Genomic DNA, 19,390 nt, shown 5'->3' on the forward strand with positions numbered 1-19,390 from the left:
CTAACAGGACTGAGACCTGTCTCCTTTAATAGAGGATAACAGAAAACCTCACAGTTGACTTTGGCTTAAGTTCAGGGTACATGGAGATGGTTAATGGAAAATATGTTTGGAAAGGTGGGTTGGAATCAAGTACAGTAGGCCTTGAATGGTAGGCTAAGGAATTTGGACTTCATGCTACATATAGCAGGAATCCAATGAATGTCTTTTTGCGTGAGAGTCATGCAGAGCTTTGCTCTAAGAAGATTAATTTGGTAACCATGAATAGCTTGGAATGGAGAGAACATACTGTAAATAGGGAGATCAATTAAGAGACTATTCACATTAGTCTGTGAAAGAGGTAATAAAGACCTGAAATACGGTAACAATAGTGGCAATGAAGATGATGTGAGAGGTAAATAGATGTTTATAGAGAGATTATGATACAGGTTTCACACTGGTATTCGGGAGAAAGAGCATTCCAAGATGACCCCAGTGAGGATGCTGAAACTATTAAGGAAAGTCAGACACAGACAGAGCGTTAGGTTTGTAAAGAAAGGTGAGTTCGATTATGAAAATATTATCTTTGTAGTGCCAGTGGGACACCCAGGTACAAAGGGCCACCCATGCAGATAAACATATTGGACTATAATTAAGATAGAAGGACAGACCAAAAGAGATGTGGGGCTTAGTAGAACAGAAGCATTAACTGAAGCCATACATTTCAGAGACAGAATCAAGAATCAGGAAAGAGAGGAGGTAAACCAAGAAGAAAATTAGTAATTAGGAAATAGAAAAAGAGAATTGTGGGGAATGATATGTCAGAGTAGTAGGAGTGTGGCCCGGGGCATAGACTGATATTATGGAAATCAGAAACTGGAAGCATTTCACGGCCAGGGGCTATCACTATTAGAGAGGTGGAGGAAAATGTTGAGGAGGATGAGGTCCAAGAAATGGCCATTTAGTGGTAACCAGAGTCAAAATACAAGGATATGAGGAACAAGTGGAAGGAGAGGCAGTGAGAGTGGAAATAATGTAGTAAATTCACTTCTGAAATAAAACTTATAAGGGTATACATAGTATTTGTGAAATATAGATCTGTATGTATATGTTTGAATCTATACAAATGTATTATATGTATGTATATATGTAAATTTTCCCCCATGTCTGTTAGTGTGTAGGTATTGGCACCCTTGGGTTACTCTATTACCCTGTGATAAAAGATTAGCAAGCAGGATTCTTCTTATCCTTTGAAATCTCCACTTTGATCTTCATAATAGAGGTACAGTAAAAGGGGAAAGATAGAAAGCAACAATATTATTGTTGGAATAGACGTGGGAGGTCACAGGGTTGGGAAAGGAGGGGTACATACTATTAGCAGAGGGTAAAAGTGCTTTGGAAATTTGGGCTATGGAAGATCTATCTTTTTGTGAAAGCATGCTTTGTATTGAAATTATCAAATAGAAGATAGAGGGTGGACAAGAGCACTTACACATAATTGAACGTACCAGATGCTTTACATAAATTTTCATGTTTCATCTTTCAAAACACTAATAAGGAGTGCATATGGTAGTTCTGTTTTTAATTTTTTGAGGAACTTCCGTACTGTTTTCCATGATGGCTTTACAATTTACATTCTCATTAACACTGTACTAGGGGTTCTCTGTTCTCCACACCCTTGCAAACCCTTGTTATATATTGCCTTTTTCATAGCAGCCATCCTAACAGGTGTGAGGTGATACCTCATTGTGATTTTAATTTGTCTTGCCTGGTGATTAGTGATGTTAAAGTTTTTTCACATACCTTTTGGCCATTTGTATGTCTTCCTTTGAGAAATGTCTATTCCAGTCATTTGCCCATTTTTTAATCAGGTTATTTGTTTTCTTGCTATTGAGTTGTTTGTGTTCCTTATATATTTTGTATATTAGCCCTTTCTAGGTTCTCTGTTCTGTTCCATTGGTGTATACTGTTTTTATGCCAGTACCAGGCTGTTTTGATTACTTTAGCTTTGTAGTATACTTTGAGATCAGGTGATGTTTACCTGCCTCTTTGTTCACTTCCTTAAGCTTTATTTGCCTATTCAAGGTCTTTTGTTATTCCACATGAATTTTAGGATTCTTTTCTCTATTTCTGGGAAAAATGTCATAAGAATTTTGATAGAAAAATGTGATTAGAATTCAGTGATGGAATCATTGAATCTGTTGATCACTTTGGATTTTATGGACATTTTATCAATGTTAATTCTTCCATTCCATGAATAAGGATTATTTTTTCATTTACTTTTGTCTCCAATGTCTTTCATCAGTGTTTTATAGTTTTCAGTGTATAGATCTTTCACCTCCTTGGTTAAATTTGTTTTTAAATTGTTGGGGTTTTTTGTTTTGTTTTTGTTTGTTTTGGTAGCTATTGTAAATGGGATTGTTTTCTTGATTTCTTCTTCAGACAGCTCCTTGTTAGTGTATGGAGGTGCTACTAATTTCTGTATGCTGATTTTGCATGCTGAAGCTTTACTGAATCAATTAGTTTCAACAGTTTTTTGGTGGAATTGTTAGGGTTTTCTATAAATAAGATCATGTTGTCTGCAAACAGAGACAATGTAACTTTTCCTATTTCTTCTTTTGCCTAATTGCTCTGGCTATAACTTCCGGTATTATGTTGAACAGAAATGGCAAGAGTGGGCATTCTTGGCTTATTCCTAATTTTAAAGGAAAAGCTTTCAACTTTTAACAGTTTAGTGTGATGTTAGCTATCGTATTTTATATATATATGGCCTTTATTGTGTTGAGGTACATTCCTTCTATATGTAATTTGTTGATAGTTTTTATCATGAAAGGATGTTGAATTTTGTTAAATGCTTTTTTTATATTTATTGAGATGATCATATGGTTTTTGTACTTTATGTTAATGTGGTGTATCATTTTCATAGATTTCCATATGTTGCATCCCTGTGACAAATCCTACTTGATCATAGTGTATTGATTCTTTTAATATGCTGTTGATTTTGGTTCGCTAATATTTTGTTGAAGATTTTTACGTCTGTGTTCATTATAGATATTAGACTATAATACTTCTTTTCTTTAATATCCTTGTTTGGCTTTTGTATTAGGGTAATGCAGGCCTCATAAAATAAGCTTGGAAGTATTCTCTCCTTTTCAGTTTTTAGAAAAATTTGAAGAAGGATTGGTATTAATTCTTTTTTGAACGTTTAGGAGAATTCAGCAATGAAGCCATCAGGTTCTAAGCTTTTCTTTAATGAGATTAAAAAAAAAATTATAGATTCAGGCCAGGTGCGGTGGCTCACACCTGTAATCCCAGCACTTTGGGAGGCCGAGGCAGGTGAGTCACCTGAGGTCAGGAGTTGAAGACCAGCCTGGCCAACATGGTGAAACCCCATCTCTACTAAAAATACAAAAATCAGCTGGGCGTGGTGGCAGGTGCCTGTAATCCCAGCTACTCGGGAGACTGAGGCAAGATAATTGCTTGAACCCAGGAGGCGGAGGTTGCAGTGAGCCAAGATCGCACCATTGCACTCAAACCTGGGCAACAAGAGCAAAACTCTGTCTCTAAATAAATAAATAAATAAAAGATTCAATCTCCTTACTTTCTGTTGGTTTGTTTACAATTTTTATTGCTTTATAATTCAGTCTTGGTAGGTTGTCTGTGTCTAGGAATTTATCCATTTCTTCTGAGTTCTCCAATTTATTGGTGTATAATTGTTTAGTGATTTTTTTCATACCTATGTGGCCTCAATTGTAATATCTCCTCCTTCATTTCTAATTTTATATATTTGAGTCTTCTTTCTTTTTTCTTAGTTAATCTAGCTAAAGGTTTGTGAGTTTTATGTTTTTAAAAAAACCAACTTTTAGTTTCATTGATTTTTTTCTTTCTATTGTATGTCTAATCTCTATTTTATTTCTACTCTGATCTTTATTTCCATCCTTACTGTAACTTTGGGCTTCCTTACACTAACTAGTTCTTTAAAGTGTAATATCAGGTTATTTGAGATTTTTTTTCTTTTTAAATATTGTCTTTTATTAGTATAAATTTCTCAGGACTGCTTTGGCTACATACCATAAATTTTGGTGTGTTATGTTTACTTTTTCATTATTCTTAAGATATTTTTCTTGAGAATCAAAACTTCCCTTTTGATTTCTTCTTGAACCATTGATTGTTCATGAGTGTGTTGTTTAATTTCCACGTTTGTGAATTTTCTAGTTTTTCTTCTGTTACTGATTGCTAGTTTCATATCATTGTGGTTATAAAAATTACTCAATATGATTTCAGTCTTACTAAATGTGTTAAGATTTGGTTTCTGGGCTAGCGTATGATTTATTTTGTAAAATGTTCTTTACACTCAAGAAGAACGTGTATTCTGCTGCTGTTGGCTGGAATTTTCTGTATACGTCTGTTAGGTTTATTTTGTCTGAAGTGTAGTTCCAGCTTAGTGTTCCTTTACTGATATTCTTTCTGGATTATCTATCCATTGTTCGAGGTGAAATGTTGAATTCCCAACTATTATTGTATTGCTGTCTATTTCTCCCTTTAGATCTGTTAATATTTGCTTTATATATTTAGGTGCTCTGACTTTGGTTCACATATATTTACATTTGTTATATCCTCTTGATTAATTGATCCTTTTATCATTATCTAGTGACCTTCTTTGTTTCATGTGATGGTTTGACTTAACATCTGTTTTGTCTGATGTAAGTTTACCTGTCCCTGTTCTTTTTGGTTTCCATTTACATGGAGTACCTTCACTTTCATTCTGTGTGTGTCCTTAAATGTGAAGTGAGTCTCTTTCAGGCAGCATATAATTGGGTCTTATTTTTTTTTATCCATTCAACCACTCTATGTCTTTTGATTGGCAAATTTAGTCTATTTACATTTAAAGTAATGATTGATAGGTAAAGATTTACTTTTGCTATTTTGTTAATGGTGTTGTAGTTATTTGGTTGTTTTGGAGACCTTTTGTCCCTTTCCTCTTTTCTTGCTGCCTTTCTTTGTGATTTGATGATTTTCTATAGTGGCATGTTTCTATTCCTTTCTCTTCATCATTTGTGTATCTACTGTAGGTTTTTGCATTTTTGTTACCATGAGGGTTACATAAAACATCTTATAGTCATGCTAGTCATACAAAAACATACAAAAACTTACTTTTACTCTTTGTATTAGTCTGTCCTCATCCTGCTAATAAAGATATACCTGAGACTGGGTAATTTATAAAGGAAAGAGTTTTAATTGACTCTCAGTTCCACATGGTTGGGGAGGCCTCACAATCATGGCTGAAGGCGAATGAGGAGCAAACACATCTTACATGGCAGAAGGCAAGAAAGCATGTGGCAGGGGAACTCCCCTTTATAAAACCAACAGATCTCATGAGACTTACTCACTATCATGAGAACAGCATGGGAAAGATCTGCTCCCGTGATTCATTTACCTCCTACTAGGTCCCTCCCATGACAGGTGGGAATTATGGGAGCTACAATTCAAGATGAAAATTTGGGTAGGGAAACAGCCAAACCATATCATTCTTCTCTTATATTTTATGTTTTCTGTGCCAGCGTATGTATTTTTACATTATATATCCATTAACAAATTTTTGTAGCTCTAGTTCTTTTCTGGAAATGCTTTTGTCTTTCAACATTTATATTAGAGTTATAAGTAATTTACACACTACCAGTACAGTGTTAGGGTATTCTGAATTTGACTATTTATTTACCTTTGTCAGTGAGTTTTATACTTTGATGTTTTTTTTTGGGGGGGATGGCGTTTCACGCTTGTTGCCCAGGGTAGAGTGCAGTGGCATGATCTCAGCTCACTGCAACCTCCGCCTCCCAGGTTCAAGTGATTCTCTTGCCCCAACCTCCCGAGTAGCTGGGATTACAGGCATGCACCACCACACCCAGCTAATTTTGTATTTTTACTAGAGACAAGGTTTCTCCATGTTGGTCAGGCTGGTCTCGAACTCCCGACCTCAGGTGATCTGCCCGCCTCACCCTCCCAAAGTGCTGGGATTACAGGCTTGAGCCACCATGCCCACTCTATACTTTCATGTTTCTAAGTAGTGGCCTTTTGTTAAAGTCTGAAGAACTCCCTTTTGCATTTCTTGTAACACAAGTCTAATAGTGATGAACTCCCTCAGTTTTGTTTGTCTGGAAAAGTCGTTGTCCCTCATTGGTGAAGGATAGCTTTGCTGCATAAAGTATTTTTGGTTGGCATTTTTTTTTTCTTTCACAAACTCTTCCCACTTACTCCTGGTCTGCAAGATTTTTGCTGAGAAATTTACCAGTGGTCTTATTTAGGTTTCCTTGTATGTGATATGCTGCTTCTCTCTTGCTGCTTTAAAAATTCTCTGTCTTTGATTTTTGAAAATTTGATTATAATGTGTCTTGGTGAAGTCTTCTCTGGGTTGAATCTGATTTTACATCTTTATGTTTCATGTACCTTGATGTTTATATCTTTCCCCATATTTAGAAAGTTTTCTGACAGTATTTCTTTCTCTTTCTCTTTCTTTCTTTTTCCTTCTTTCTTTTGAGACAAGGTCTTTTTTTTTTATTTGAGATGGAGTCTCGCTCTGTTACCCAGGCTGGAGTGCAGTGGCGCGATCTCAGCTCACTGCAAGCTCCGCCTCCGGGGTTCACACCATTCTCCTGCCTCAGCCTCCTGAGTAGCTGGGACTACAGGCGCCCACCACCACGCCTGGCTAATTTCTTTTTGTATTTTTGGTAGAGACGGAGTTTCACTGTGTTAGCCAGGATGGTCTCGATCTCCTGACCTTGTGATTTGCCCGCCTCGGCCTCCCAAAGTGCTGGGATTACAGGCGTGAGCCACTGCGCCTAGGAGACAAGGTCTTACTCTGTTACTTAGGCTGTACTGCAGTGGCATAATTATGACTCACTGAAGCCTTAACCTCCCAGGCTCAAGTGACCCTCCTGCCTCAGTCTCCCAAGTAGTTAGGACTACAGGCACACATCACCACTTAGGCACCTGGAGATTGGGAAGGCAGAAAACTGTGGGATGCCCAGTGGCCAAACCTGCAGGGCGTCTGTTGTAGCTATGCTGACTGCTAGATTCCTCAGCAGCCAGCAAAAGCCTGTTAGAGTCTGCTGCAGAGCAAGCTGCCGTGGTCCACCTCAGTGAACACCGTGGTATCCTCAGGGGTGAAATCTCTTGTGGTAGCCACAAGGGCTGTTGAGGTCCTCAGCAGAGAAGGCTGCTGGAATCCTGTGCAGAGCAGGCCACTAAGGATAATAATGATTTCTGCTTATATGGCTGATACTGATAGCCCCCATCCTTCTTTGTTTCCACCCATGCCAGTCTCTTCAGCAATCTGGGTGGGGTATAACTAATGCTGGTTGCTGATTTCTCAGGCAGTACCCTGAAAGTCTGGGGAAGCTGCTCTTTCATCCTGCTCTCCATTGCCATGCCAGTGATACTTACAAACTTGGGGGTTCCTTTTCTATGCTGATCAGTGCTAGCCTTGGGAATGGGATGATAAAGGCAGAATGAACTGTTTCTTTCTTTTGTGTGGTTATGGAATTTTTGTGTCATTACTTATGGGAGTTTTCTTCCAGTGTATTGCTGTAGTTTCTCAAGTAGATTCCTGAGCTCTTCCAGTTATTCCCATTCATGGATAGCTGTCCAATTATTGTTCTTTGTGAAGAAAACGAAGGCTGGGTTTTCCTACTTAGCCATCTTTCTGACATCATTCCTTGCTTTTCTTTATAGCTTTGTCATATTTACATATTCCATGTTTAGCTTTGCATGTTCAGAATTTAATATGAATGGAACCATGCTCTTCATATTCTTATGTAACTTGGTTTTTATGGGTTTTTTTAATTTGCTAAGCATTGTTTCTGAGTCAGTCGTATTGATGCACGTACATAGCTGTAACTTATTTATTTTCACTTCTGATAGTATTCCATTGTATCAGTAACAAGTTTATCCATTCTCTTGTCAATGGACATTTGTTTGTTTCTGTTGTTCTTTTGCTATAAGAAACACGACTGCTGTAAATACTATGCATATGCCCTTTGGAGTCCTTAGGTGGGGGAATCAAATAGGTTACCTTGTCTCTGTTATTATTATTTTCCTCCTTTCCAGGTGGCTTACACCTCCCTTGTGTCTACATTTTTTGCAAGTCTAGAAAGGAGGGGAAGAGAGTTTACGAGGTATTGGGGATAGCAGGGGATAGCTGCATTTACTACCCTTTACTTCAAAATAGCTTCTTTTGTCAGACCATTACACATTGTAGTTCTCTAGGCCTCTGCCTTAGGCCCTCCTGTTTTCTCGTTCTATCCCTTCTTCTTAAATATTAACATTTACTTTTATGGTTTCAAATACCATCTAAATTCTGATAACTCCAAATTGGTATCTTCATTCCATAACTCTCTTCTTTTCACTTGGCCCATATATCCAGCTACCATTCCTCATCACCATGCATATGTCTCTACTATAATCACTTCAGACTCAAGTCCAACACCAAAGTTGGAATCTTTCCCTTCTTTCCTCTCCCACCCTTATTTGCTTCTCCAGTTTTCTATTTCTCTGTGAGGGCATCTTCCCTGATCTATGTGACTATGTGACTAGGTACCTGGAAGTTGACCTTGACACTGCTTTCTCCTTCCCACCCTCATATTCCCACCCCCATATCCACCCACTCACTCACTGAAATATTTCTAAACCAGTAGTTTTCATTATTTTCACTGCCACCACCCTAATTCAAATCACCATTGCATCAAGCCTGGACTAGAGAAACATTCTCCTAAGGAATCTCTCTGTATCTACTCTTGCTTTTCTCTAATCCATTGGGCAGCCAAAGTGGACCATTTACATTATCAGGTTTCCTTTTTACTTTCTTTTTTCTTTTTTTTTTTTCTTTTTGAGACGGAGTGTTGCTCTTGTTGCCCAGGCTGGAGTGCAATGGTGCGATCTCAGCTCACCGCAACCTCTACCTCCCGGGTTCAAGTGATTCTCCTGCCTCAGCCTCCCGAGTAGCTGAGATTATAGGCATGCGCCTCTGTGTCCAGCTGATTTTGTATTTTTAGTAGAGATGGGGTTTCTCCATGTTGGTCGGGCTGGTCTCGAACTCCTGACCTCAGATGATCCGCCCACCTCGGCCTCCCAAAGTGCTGGGATTACAGGCATGAGCCACTGTGCCCGGCCATCAGCTTTCTAATAATAACTTTTCAGTGGCTTCCCAGTGCCCTTGAATAAAATTCACAGTTTTTAAACATTTTCTATAAGGCCATCTTTTGTGTACTTTCTGCCTACATCTCTAGCCTCATCCTGAGCTGAAACCACCTGTCCCCTATATTCTCAATATGTACTGTGTCTCCTTACTCCTTCATATATGTTCTTCCCTCTCCGTTATACTCCCCTTGCCTTCCTAGCTAATTTTATCTCTTTGGATCTAAGCTTAACTGTCATTTTTTTAGGGAAACCTGTTCTGATCTTATTCATGTTGGCTTCTCTTTTTATCCACACTCATCAAGCCCTACTTTCTCATTTGTAATATTCATTATTTAATATGTTTATTTTCTGCTGGATTATATGGTCAATGAGATCATGAAGGCTTTGTTCTCTGTTTTATTATCAGGGCTACTTCAATACCTGGCAAATAGTAGGCTCTCAGTAATTTTTTTTTTGAGAATGAATGAGCTGCATGTATCTAAATTTCCGCATTTTTGTCCCCTCACTCTTGGAGATAAATTACTCATCCTGCCTTTATAAAGATATGATGAAAATTCTGGCACATATCTGTTACTAACATGGAATTTCTAGTAAAAAATTACGTTAGACAAACCAGAATCAGGCACTAGGTTTTTTAAGGAATATTACCAAAGAAATTCAGAAGCTAGTACATTTATTTTTATAATATCTACTGAATTTCCAAGAAGTGACACTTGTCCCTCACTGGGATACACAAAATCTAGGCTCATACTACTTGCTATTTTTAGATTTTTTAATGAAACTTTGCCTTACTCTGTCTCTTCCAGTCATTATTCTGAATAAATTAATAGAAATGAGTATCATAATGTTTTAAGAATCAAAAAATAAAAACAATATTTATGCCATTTTTCTGTGTAATCTCATCTAAGCATATAATGGCAATACTGAAATTAGACAAACATTGTGTTAATCTCTTGTGGAAATAAACATCTGACTTGGAAGAATATACTTAAAATTTATCAAATATCATTTGGCCTATTAGCTACTGTTTATTATCTGTTTTTCATGGCTCTATCTATCTCATAGCCCATGTTCCTGAGATGTTCCTGTGTTTAAATGTATGTAGTATATAGACAGAATCTATCCTTAGAGGTCTATCCTTTGAGATAATCAGCACTACCAACAACATCGTTCATAGAATATATTATACTTAAGTAGCTGTATCTTCTGTGTGTTCTATAGTTCACACTTAAATCAAGGAAGTAATCCTTTCATTATGTAATTATATTAACTGTCAGTAATAACTGTTCTATCCAAAATACCTGGTGTGCTCTTTGATAGCAATAAATTACACAGTTATAGTATAACTGGACTTATACTTCAGTTATAAGGCAGAAAGTCTTCTCCGAGCAATCTATATTCAGTTATTAAATATGAGTAATAATAAAGCATTGTGTTCATTTGGAAACCATGTGTCTTTTAATTTCCAAATATGAGTTTTGGTGTTTGATTGGTCTAAATGTCTGGCATAATTATTCACTCTCTTTCCAAGTGTATTGATGTAAATCTGAATTCAGTTTTATTATTACTTTATTCAAATTGTATTCTCACTAGCTGGCTAGATGGTAAAGTGTAAGAGTAACATATGACTGCCTGTGGAAGTTTGTTACATTTTTGTTTGGACTTCATGAAGCCATATGTTTTTTGTTTTTAGTTTTTTTTAAGATGGAGTCTCGCTCTGTCACCCAGGCTGGAGTGCAGTGGCGTGATCTTGGCTCGCTGCGACCTCCACCTCCCGGGTTCAAGCGATTCTCCTGCCTCAGCCTCCTGAGTAGCTGGGATTACAGGTGTGTGCCACCACGCCCGGCTAATTTTTATATTTTTAGTAGATCCGGGTTTTCACCATGTTGGGCAGGCTGGTCTGGAACTCCTGACCTCGTGATCTGCCCACCTCACCCTCCCAAAGTGCTGGGATTACAGGCGTGAGCCACCACACCCAGCCGGCCATGTATTTTTATAACCAAGCTGCCCTCAGAATTATGAATAGTATTTCTGACATGTAGTGTCTTTTCTCATTTATCTTAGAATATATGGTTACCACTCTATAAACAGTTTGTCTATTATTCTGGTACTGTGCTTAGTTTAAGACACCTAACCATTAACTAGTTTTCAGAATGTTTTTGCTTTTTATTGATAGTTGTGTGAGCGCACTGTTGCTCTGGTTGTTTTTAAATCTCACTGAGGTAGGCTTCAGGTTGTTAATGTAAATCTTTATAGCTTTGGCTGAACTTCCTACAAGAGCTGTGGGTCTTGATAGCTGAGATCAGCTGGCTGATCTCTCTTAATGGCAGTTAGATTTGAATTTTGTGGGCTAGGACACAGATCTGTTTGGAAATGGTCTGTTTAATGCATGATGGCTTTAAATGAAGACTAAAAAAACGGGCCACCTTGTAAAAACGAAGTCTTAGTCTCTAGAGTTCACTACCTTTCTTAGTTTGAACCAATCCAAGTTTTTAACTCTCCATAGGGCCCGGTAATTTGAGGTGGAGGAAACTAATATGAACTTTACGTTTCATTTCAATATTAATTCCAAGCCAGTGTGCTTTAAGGATTGTCACAAACATATTATGACTGGACAGGAAGAGTGCTTGCCTCTTGGTCTTGAGTGACAAGCCCTGCCCTCTGCCCCTAGCTGAGAACTCAAAGCATTGTTAAGTAGCACTAAAATGAGCTGAGTCCAAGACTTCAGCCAGATGGTCAATATAGTGCTTTTAAAGGAAGGGAAACAGGAAAAGAGTAATCTCAGAAGCACTCCTATGTTAAAGAACTAAGAAACTGAAGTCTTTCTGAAGCTAAGTGTAAATTATCCCACTTTCTTTGGGAGCAAAAGCTGCAAAATATAACACAAGAAAATGACAGTGTAGGAAACCAAAGTTCAGGAACAAACCTTCAAGTGTGGTTTTCTAATGCTTAATCGTATCTTATGCCCTTCTCAGGATCCATTGCTCCTTTTCCCTCCCTCTTCTGCAAGGTCTGTTTGAAAGGGATTTTGATGAGATAGGAAGGCAGCTTTAGACAGAGCATAAATTAGGGCATAAGATGTCCTTTGTACAAGAATTATCTTAGACATGCTTTCAAAAACATACTTTTTTTGACCTTGTTAAGAAAATAATCAAAGATATGATTTTTTAAGTCTTTGAGTTTAGTCTGCTTTCAGTAAAAATAAGGTATAGGTACCAAAATAAGCAAACCTCGTTTTTACTTTCCTGGTTTCTGCTTATAAGATTTACACATATTTAAAATAAACCCATGAAAAACAGGAATAGTGTCATGGGATTGGCTAAATAGTCAGAGCAATTACCTCCAGGCTCCCAAACCCAACTGAGCTTGACTTTTGGAAGTAAATTTGGCTAAGACTTCTTCCTCATTCTGTTTTATAAAGGTATACATGAAATGATACTGACTTCTGCCAGAAACCCCAGGAATCCTGTTCAGTGATGTACTTGTAATGGTCATGAAAGAATAAAAACACAGATGTGGATTAAGGTAGAAAAGTACAGAAAACACTAAATTTTCATTGTGCTGTTTCAATGTGGCAGATTCTTTAAAATACTTTGACATGCTACAATAATTAAAGGGTTTAAGAACATTAATATACTTAAAAAATAAAAGCCCACAATTGAATAACAAAAATGAACTTTGTTTTATTTTTTATTGGCATTAATGTAGGTTGCCGTGGTGAAAATAGTTTGAAATACTTCACAGTAACAGTTTTGTGCAGCCCTAGAGATCAAAAACAGCAAAGTAAATAAGCAGGACTCTTAACGACTCATACTCACAGACATGTTTAATGTAAATGATTGCTAGAAGGGAAGGGCATTTTCTTCAGTGCTGTGCAAAGAAATTTTAATTGACTTGGTTTTGGCAGTGAGAATTATACAACTTAGCATTAATAAGTCAAATTTAAAAATATTTGCTCATTACTCTGGATTATGACTATGTTCAAGAAATACTATTTTCAAGCACTAATCATTTAGATAAAACTTTTTTTACACATTTATGGCATCAATGAGTATGACTGTTTATAACATTTTACCTATAAAGCTGAACTGTTTTATATACTCTTTATGGAAACACGGCCATAAATTAAAAGATGCAACTGTTTTGAATATTTTACTGGTGGTCCTCTGTTTTCCTGCCAGCAGTGCAGCTGTTTCAGGTTTCTCAGGATAACATATAAAAAGCTGTATGCACACTGCAAGTTTATGCTCAAATTGCCAAGCCAGATATGGTATGACTCAACTTTCCCAGAAGCAAGCTGTACCAAAATGTGATGAATCAAAACAGTTAGTTGCACAGTGGTTTGTATTACAGCTACGAAAACCAATTCTCATTTATGATGTTTGGCTTTTCAAGGTTGACAAACATTCTACTGTGGTGCTTGAATTTTACCGTAAGTGAACATCTATTGAAGCTAAGACTATGCTTTTCTTTTGAGGATCTGAGGAAAGGAAAGGGTGATACATCATCATCTGGTGTGTGGATAAAAATTAGCTGGAAACTTGTATCAGGAATGGAGCATTTCATTTCCAAGTTACCTATAAAAATATTACTCACTTATTATTTGTATGATAGTTATTGAATTCCCTGTGAAGCCAGGTTAATTTTTAGACCTTTCCGAGGTAACTTAACATTTACTTCATTTCTCATGCATCAGAATCTTAACAGTTGATACTTTATTGTGTCTTGGAAAGTAATAAGCAGATAACTTTATGGCCATGGGGTAGGTGTGATGAATCCCTATTTCAATCCTATGCGACCTAAGGTTCTATCAAGAGTTTAACAACGACTATTTTTCTTTTTTTTTTTAAACAGGGTCTCACTCTGTTGCCCAGGCTGGAGTGCAGTGGTGCGATCTCCGCTCACTGCAACCTCTGCCTCATGAACTGAAGTGATTCTCCTGCCTCCCGAGTAGCTGGATTACAGGCACCTGCCACCATGCCTGGCTACTTTTTCTATTTTTAATAGAGATGGGGTTTCACCATGTTGGCCAGGCTGGTCTCAAACTCCTGTCCTCAGGTGATCCACCTGCCTCGGCTTCCCAGAGTGCTGGGCTCACAGGTGTGCGCCACCACACCCAGACAACAATGACTAATTAGTAACAGTAGTCTCTAAAGTGGGATGTGTCCCATGAGGATATGTAAGATACAGTATATGGAGAAAATATTAAAACATTCATTCATTAATTTATTTAGAGATGGAGTCTCACTCTGTCACCCAGGCTGGAGTGCAGTGGCGAAATCTCGGCTCACTGCAACCTCCACCTCCTGGGTTCAAGTGATTCTCCTGCCTCATCCTCCTGGGTAGCTGGGATTACAGGCATGTGCCACCACGCCCGGCCAAGTTTTTGTATTTTTAGTAGAGATGGGGTTTTGCCATATTGGCCAGGCTGGTCTTGAACTTCTGACTTCAGATGATCCGCCCACCTTGGCCTTCCAAAGTGCTGGGTTACAGGTGTGAGCCACCGTACCCAGCCAGAACTTTTATTTAAATATTTTTATTTCATCCTTTTTCTATTTATATTTTTATACTACACTTACTATATTAGTATCTTATGTATATAATTATATATAGTAACATATAGTACATTAGTATTCTACATAAAACATATCTGAGATATGTTTTATGGCTATAAAATACTATCAAAAATGTTTTTGTTTTTGTTCAATAAATATTCTCTTCTTCCTTCCGCTTTCCCCTTTCGCCCTTGGCAGAGAAGCAAATAATTGAGTTAAAACCTTGATTTGTGGCAATGTGAATAAATTATAGCTAATTCCAGGAACTTAGCTGCATCCTACCTTGACCCATTTTTTCTACTGGACTCTTATATTGCTCTATATGTTTTAGCTACACAGGTTTATTAAACATGGATACAAATGAAAAACAGACTTGTTATGTTAGAAGTTATAAGTTGCTCATGCATTAAGATTTTGACACACAGGAAGTTTGAATGAATGAGTGAAAAAGGTTCCAAGTTATTAAAATGTTCTGGTACCTGATTTATTCATTTGCTATACCAGTAATTCTAAGGTGGGTGAAGCTCCTTTACTTCCTGAAGAAACAAGTTAGTTTCTTAAACTAAGCATTAAAAGAAAGCTGGAATTATTTGTTTCCAGAAGTGTTAGTAGTCATGCTAAGTTGCCCTTCTTTGGCTAGATTGTCCAATTTTTTTTAGGCCTGTTTTGTCTATTTTTGTCAAGATATAAATGTTTAATTGCTTTAAAAAAACTGTGTGTGGTTGCAGAAAAAAAATTGTACTGTTATATTGTTGAGATCAATGAGACTTTTCTGTATTTACTTTTTCAGACATTATTTTGAACTCAGGCTCAGTCTCAGAGATTTCTTCAACATGTAATTTTCTAATGTTTCCTTTCCTGCAAGGAATGAGACAGTATATTCTTGGAATATTAAAGTACTTTTGAAATAACTCATACGTTTTCTCCCCTCTTCCGTTTGTTTAGCTATTGAGGGTTTGCTTTAAAACAAATTTATGTAGAAATATCAGTACTATAATAGTATTGTGATACTGTGTATTTCTTAAGCATATGCCAAGAAGGAGAGCATTAGTTAGGTGTCCAAAAAACAGCCAACAAAACAAATCAGCTCTGAAAATTGTGAAGCAGTGAATATTTTAGAATTATTTTTGAAACCTCTTTCAGAACTGTTTTAGACCCCGTGGTAATTTGCTATGTAATTTAATACTAGTTTAGGCACTCCATGTACAGTTGGTATGTTTCCTTTTGAAAGATAATAATCTATTTATAATAAAAGTCTGAATATTTCAATCTCAGAATTTCTCTTTAAAACTTGAATCAGTTTTACTATTGCTTTTTAAAATGTTACCTATTTATATTTGCTTTGTATATCAATGCTACACTTCTTGTTTTGTTTTAGGTATTTAAACCATGTCAGAGCTGCCTCACCACAGGACCTTGCTGGAGGCTATACTTCTTCTCTTGCTTGTCACAGAGCACTACAGGATGCATTCAGTGGGCTTTTCTGGCAGCCCAGTTAACCATTTATAAGATTTGGACCTTGGAGCTGAACCAGGGAGCTAGCAAAAGTAAAGCAGACTTATAAAATTATAGCTATGTGCAGCTGCACAACACAGTCCTACCACTAGCAGCTGTGTTAAAGTATTTATAAGGAGAAAATTTCAGAACTAAGTTGAGTAATATAGGGGATATATATTTGTGAAAAAGAATTTTTACTTATATTTTTCAGAGGATTTGACACGATAAGCCTCATCTGATGGAAGAGAGGAATAAATAATTCACCTGTATGTGTTTGAGGTTGTGACAGACTTACAAAATCTTTTTAAAAAATAAAGCTATAATTTATATTAAGTTCTGTGGTTTTTCTATTATTACAGTGTTTTACTTGAACACATTTTAAATACCATTTTGATTACAACATTTACTGTTAATATCCAAGTCTATTATTTCTTCTCATAAAATGTTCCCCTTTTTCCTAATGTCTTGTTAATACTAGTCCAGACAAGTGGATATATTTCCTTTGACCAAGTTATGGCAAGAAAAACCTGACCCATGATAATGTCATTCCCTCAATACTAAGGACTCAATGCCTGTATTAAGCAGTGGAAAATGAGGCAAACCTTGATTAAGGTGTTATAGTTCCCAGCTGTGAGCCACACTCAGGATAAAACAAAACCCAGCATTAACCTGCTTTAGTGACACATTCAAAGAAGTAAGTTAATAAAATTTAATACTTAAATGATACCTTTCACCTCCAATGTAAGCTCATTTTATGATGGATCCTTTGGAGACTGGAGAAGGTACATTTTAAGTACAGTTCCCCATGTATAAATTGTATACTGATACAGTTTTTTTGTTGAAACTTCAAAGGCTTTTATTACCAGGGTTTTGCTTAAAGAGTTTAGATATGAATAGGATGATATTGCAGCATCTCAACCTTGTATGAGTCTGTTACATAGAGCATTGGATATGGGATATAGTTTCTTAAGGAAATTAAGGGATTTCCTATCAAATCTCTATTACAACAGATGTTAGTTTTATGGGTAGAAACTTAGGTGAAACAAGACTTGTGGTTACATTAGGATGGACTATCCATCTGTAACAACTCCGTCTTATTTTACTAAGCAGGTATTAATTAATTTTAGCAATACATCTTCATCTTTATTTTACTTATATCTTTGTTAAATGAGAAAACCAAGGCATCAAATAATTGAGTAGACAAAGATCATATTCACAAGTTAGTAAAAAGCCAGAATTAGAATGCAGGTTTTTTTTTTAATCAAAGTCCAGTTCCATCTACATTCTACCAGACTGCATTCCTATTCCTGTATCTATTAGGTATTCCCGAACTGAAGATTAGTGTTTTTAAGTACAGTCTATAAATCTGTTCAAAGAATAGTTAGAACATTGAATGTAGAGTTAAGGCTTTGCAGCAGCCAATTGCAAAAATAAAGAATCCAGTCTTTTGAAAAGAAACACTACTGCTTGTTCTCATACCTTTTATATATGTATTTTAAAAAGAATGAACTAATTAATAAAACATATCAAAGGCTTTTAAGACTTGTTTTGAGCCTGCCTTATTGTGGAAATTGCATGCACCTGGTTTGGCAAATAAATTCCAAAACCTTTATACATTTGTAAATATTTTGTAGTTGCTATTGCTGTACTTTGTTCAATAGGCCAAATTTAGAAGTTAACTGACCTTATTTGATCAAAGGGAATGGTGAAAAATAGCTTAGTGACAATTCACTGAGGTTTAGTGAATCCACTGAATCTACTAAACAACAGAAATATTCTAAATTGATGTGCTTATCCCCTACCATCCAAGTGATTTACTCTCAAAGGCTGTACATATCTTTCATCTACGTGAGTTAAGTCTTCAAGTATTTTATGAGTACAGAAGTAACAATTAACAACTACTGTACTACCTGTGTCCCAGGCACTGCTTCATGCTTTGTGTATTACCTAATCCTCAAAACAGTTCTACTAGTATTTTCCCCATTTTAACAGATGAGGAAGCTGAGACAGTGGTTAGGTAAGTTGCCAACAGTCATATAACTTAAAAATAGCAGAGCTGGGATTTGAACTCAGGCAGCCAGACTCCAGAAGCCATGCTCTAGAGATGACTGTCAAACAACTGCTGTGCTAAAACTAGTCCTGGTAGTCGAACTTCATAAGACTTCCAGGAAGTTCTACAGATCAAGTATCTAGATCTTTTATGAGATATAAATGACATCATAAATGATCTTGTTGATGTCCTAAGAGAAGTTCTGAGAAATTCATGATGTAGAAAATGATTTTACTAATAACTATACTCCCTCTTAAGTAGATATTAATGGTACAGAATACATTTACATCATAGTTAGTATACATGATTACTTAGTATTCCTTAATTTGATTCAATGAATATTTCAACTATGCTTCTCTTAGAAGTTGTCTTTAGGCTCTCAACAGGTTGTCAGATAATTATTTTAAAATCCAATTAAGGTGGTAGAAAACCTGTCAAAAAGTTAACAAAATTAAAAATTGTATCTAATGAGCTTTCCAGCTTTCTAGCTGTCATTTTCTAGTAGATTCATCAGGAATTCATTTACTAGGTATCACATCTGAAAGTTTAGGGTGGACCTAGATTTAAATAATGAATAATCACTTATCCACTCTGAAAGGGGGAAGTTAAAACGTTAATAGATACATCTAGTTCTGTTTTCTTTACAGTTACATATTGCATATTTTGTCCAGAGTAACTAAATGGAGACAAGAGTCTTACCACTTTACATGTATAAATAAGAACATCATTTGTACACATACTTTATAACCTAGGACATCAGTGTACAATACTTGGGTTGTTTCAAAACAATTTGAATTAAGTAAGGAATGAGTGTTCCAGTTCATTACATCCCTATACTGCTTACCATTTATTGCCTTCATTTGTTTACATGACCTGCCAGACTTCTGAAGCCATTTGAATTTGTAATTAATGATCTAGATTAGGGTTCTTAAACATTTTCTGTAGGGCCAGATAGTAAATATTTTAGGCTTTGCAGGGTAACAAGCAAAATCGAGGATATTATGTAGGTACTTACAGAACAAGCTAAAACAAATTGCCACACTTTTTTTTTCTTTCAAACTGTATCCAGCTTTATTAAAGATACTTTCTATAAACAATCATGGTATTTCAGGCAGGACAT

The 19,390-nt window shown here is 36.4% G+C and overlaps 1 protein-coding gene across 3 annotated transcripts in view; it reads left to right on the top strand.

Annotated features, from left to right (window-relative positions):
• Nucleotides 1-17,760, top strand: part of MNAT1 (MNAT1 component of CDK activating kinase) — a 236,277-nt gene extending 218,517 nt beyond the window's left edge. For all 3 annotated transcript variants that reach the window (XM_019010011.3, XM_055361792.2, XM_019010012.3), the window contains one exon: nt 16,102-17,760. In XM_019010011.3, the coding sequence (XP_018865556.2) occupies nt 16,102-16,222 (121 nt within the window). In that variant the 3' untranslated portion in view covers nt 16,223-17,760. The remainder of the gene's footprint in view (nt 1-16,101) is intronic.
• Nucleotides 17,761-19,390: the final 1,630 nt, after the last annotated feature.

This window comes from Gorilla gorilla, chromosome 15 (genome assembly GCF_029281585.2).
Source record: "Gorilla gorilla gorilla isolate KB3781 chromosome 15, NHGRI_mGorGor1-v2.1_pri, whole genome shotgun sequence".
NCBI classification, from domain to species: Eukaryota; Metazoa; Chordata; class Mammalia; order Primates; family Hominidae; genus Gorilla; species Gorilla gorilla.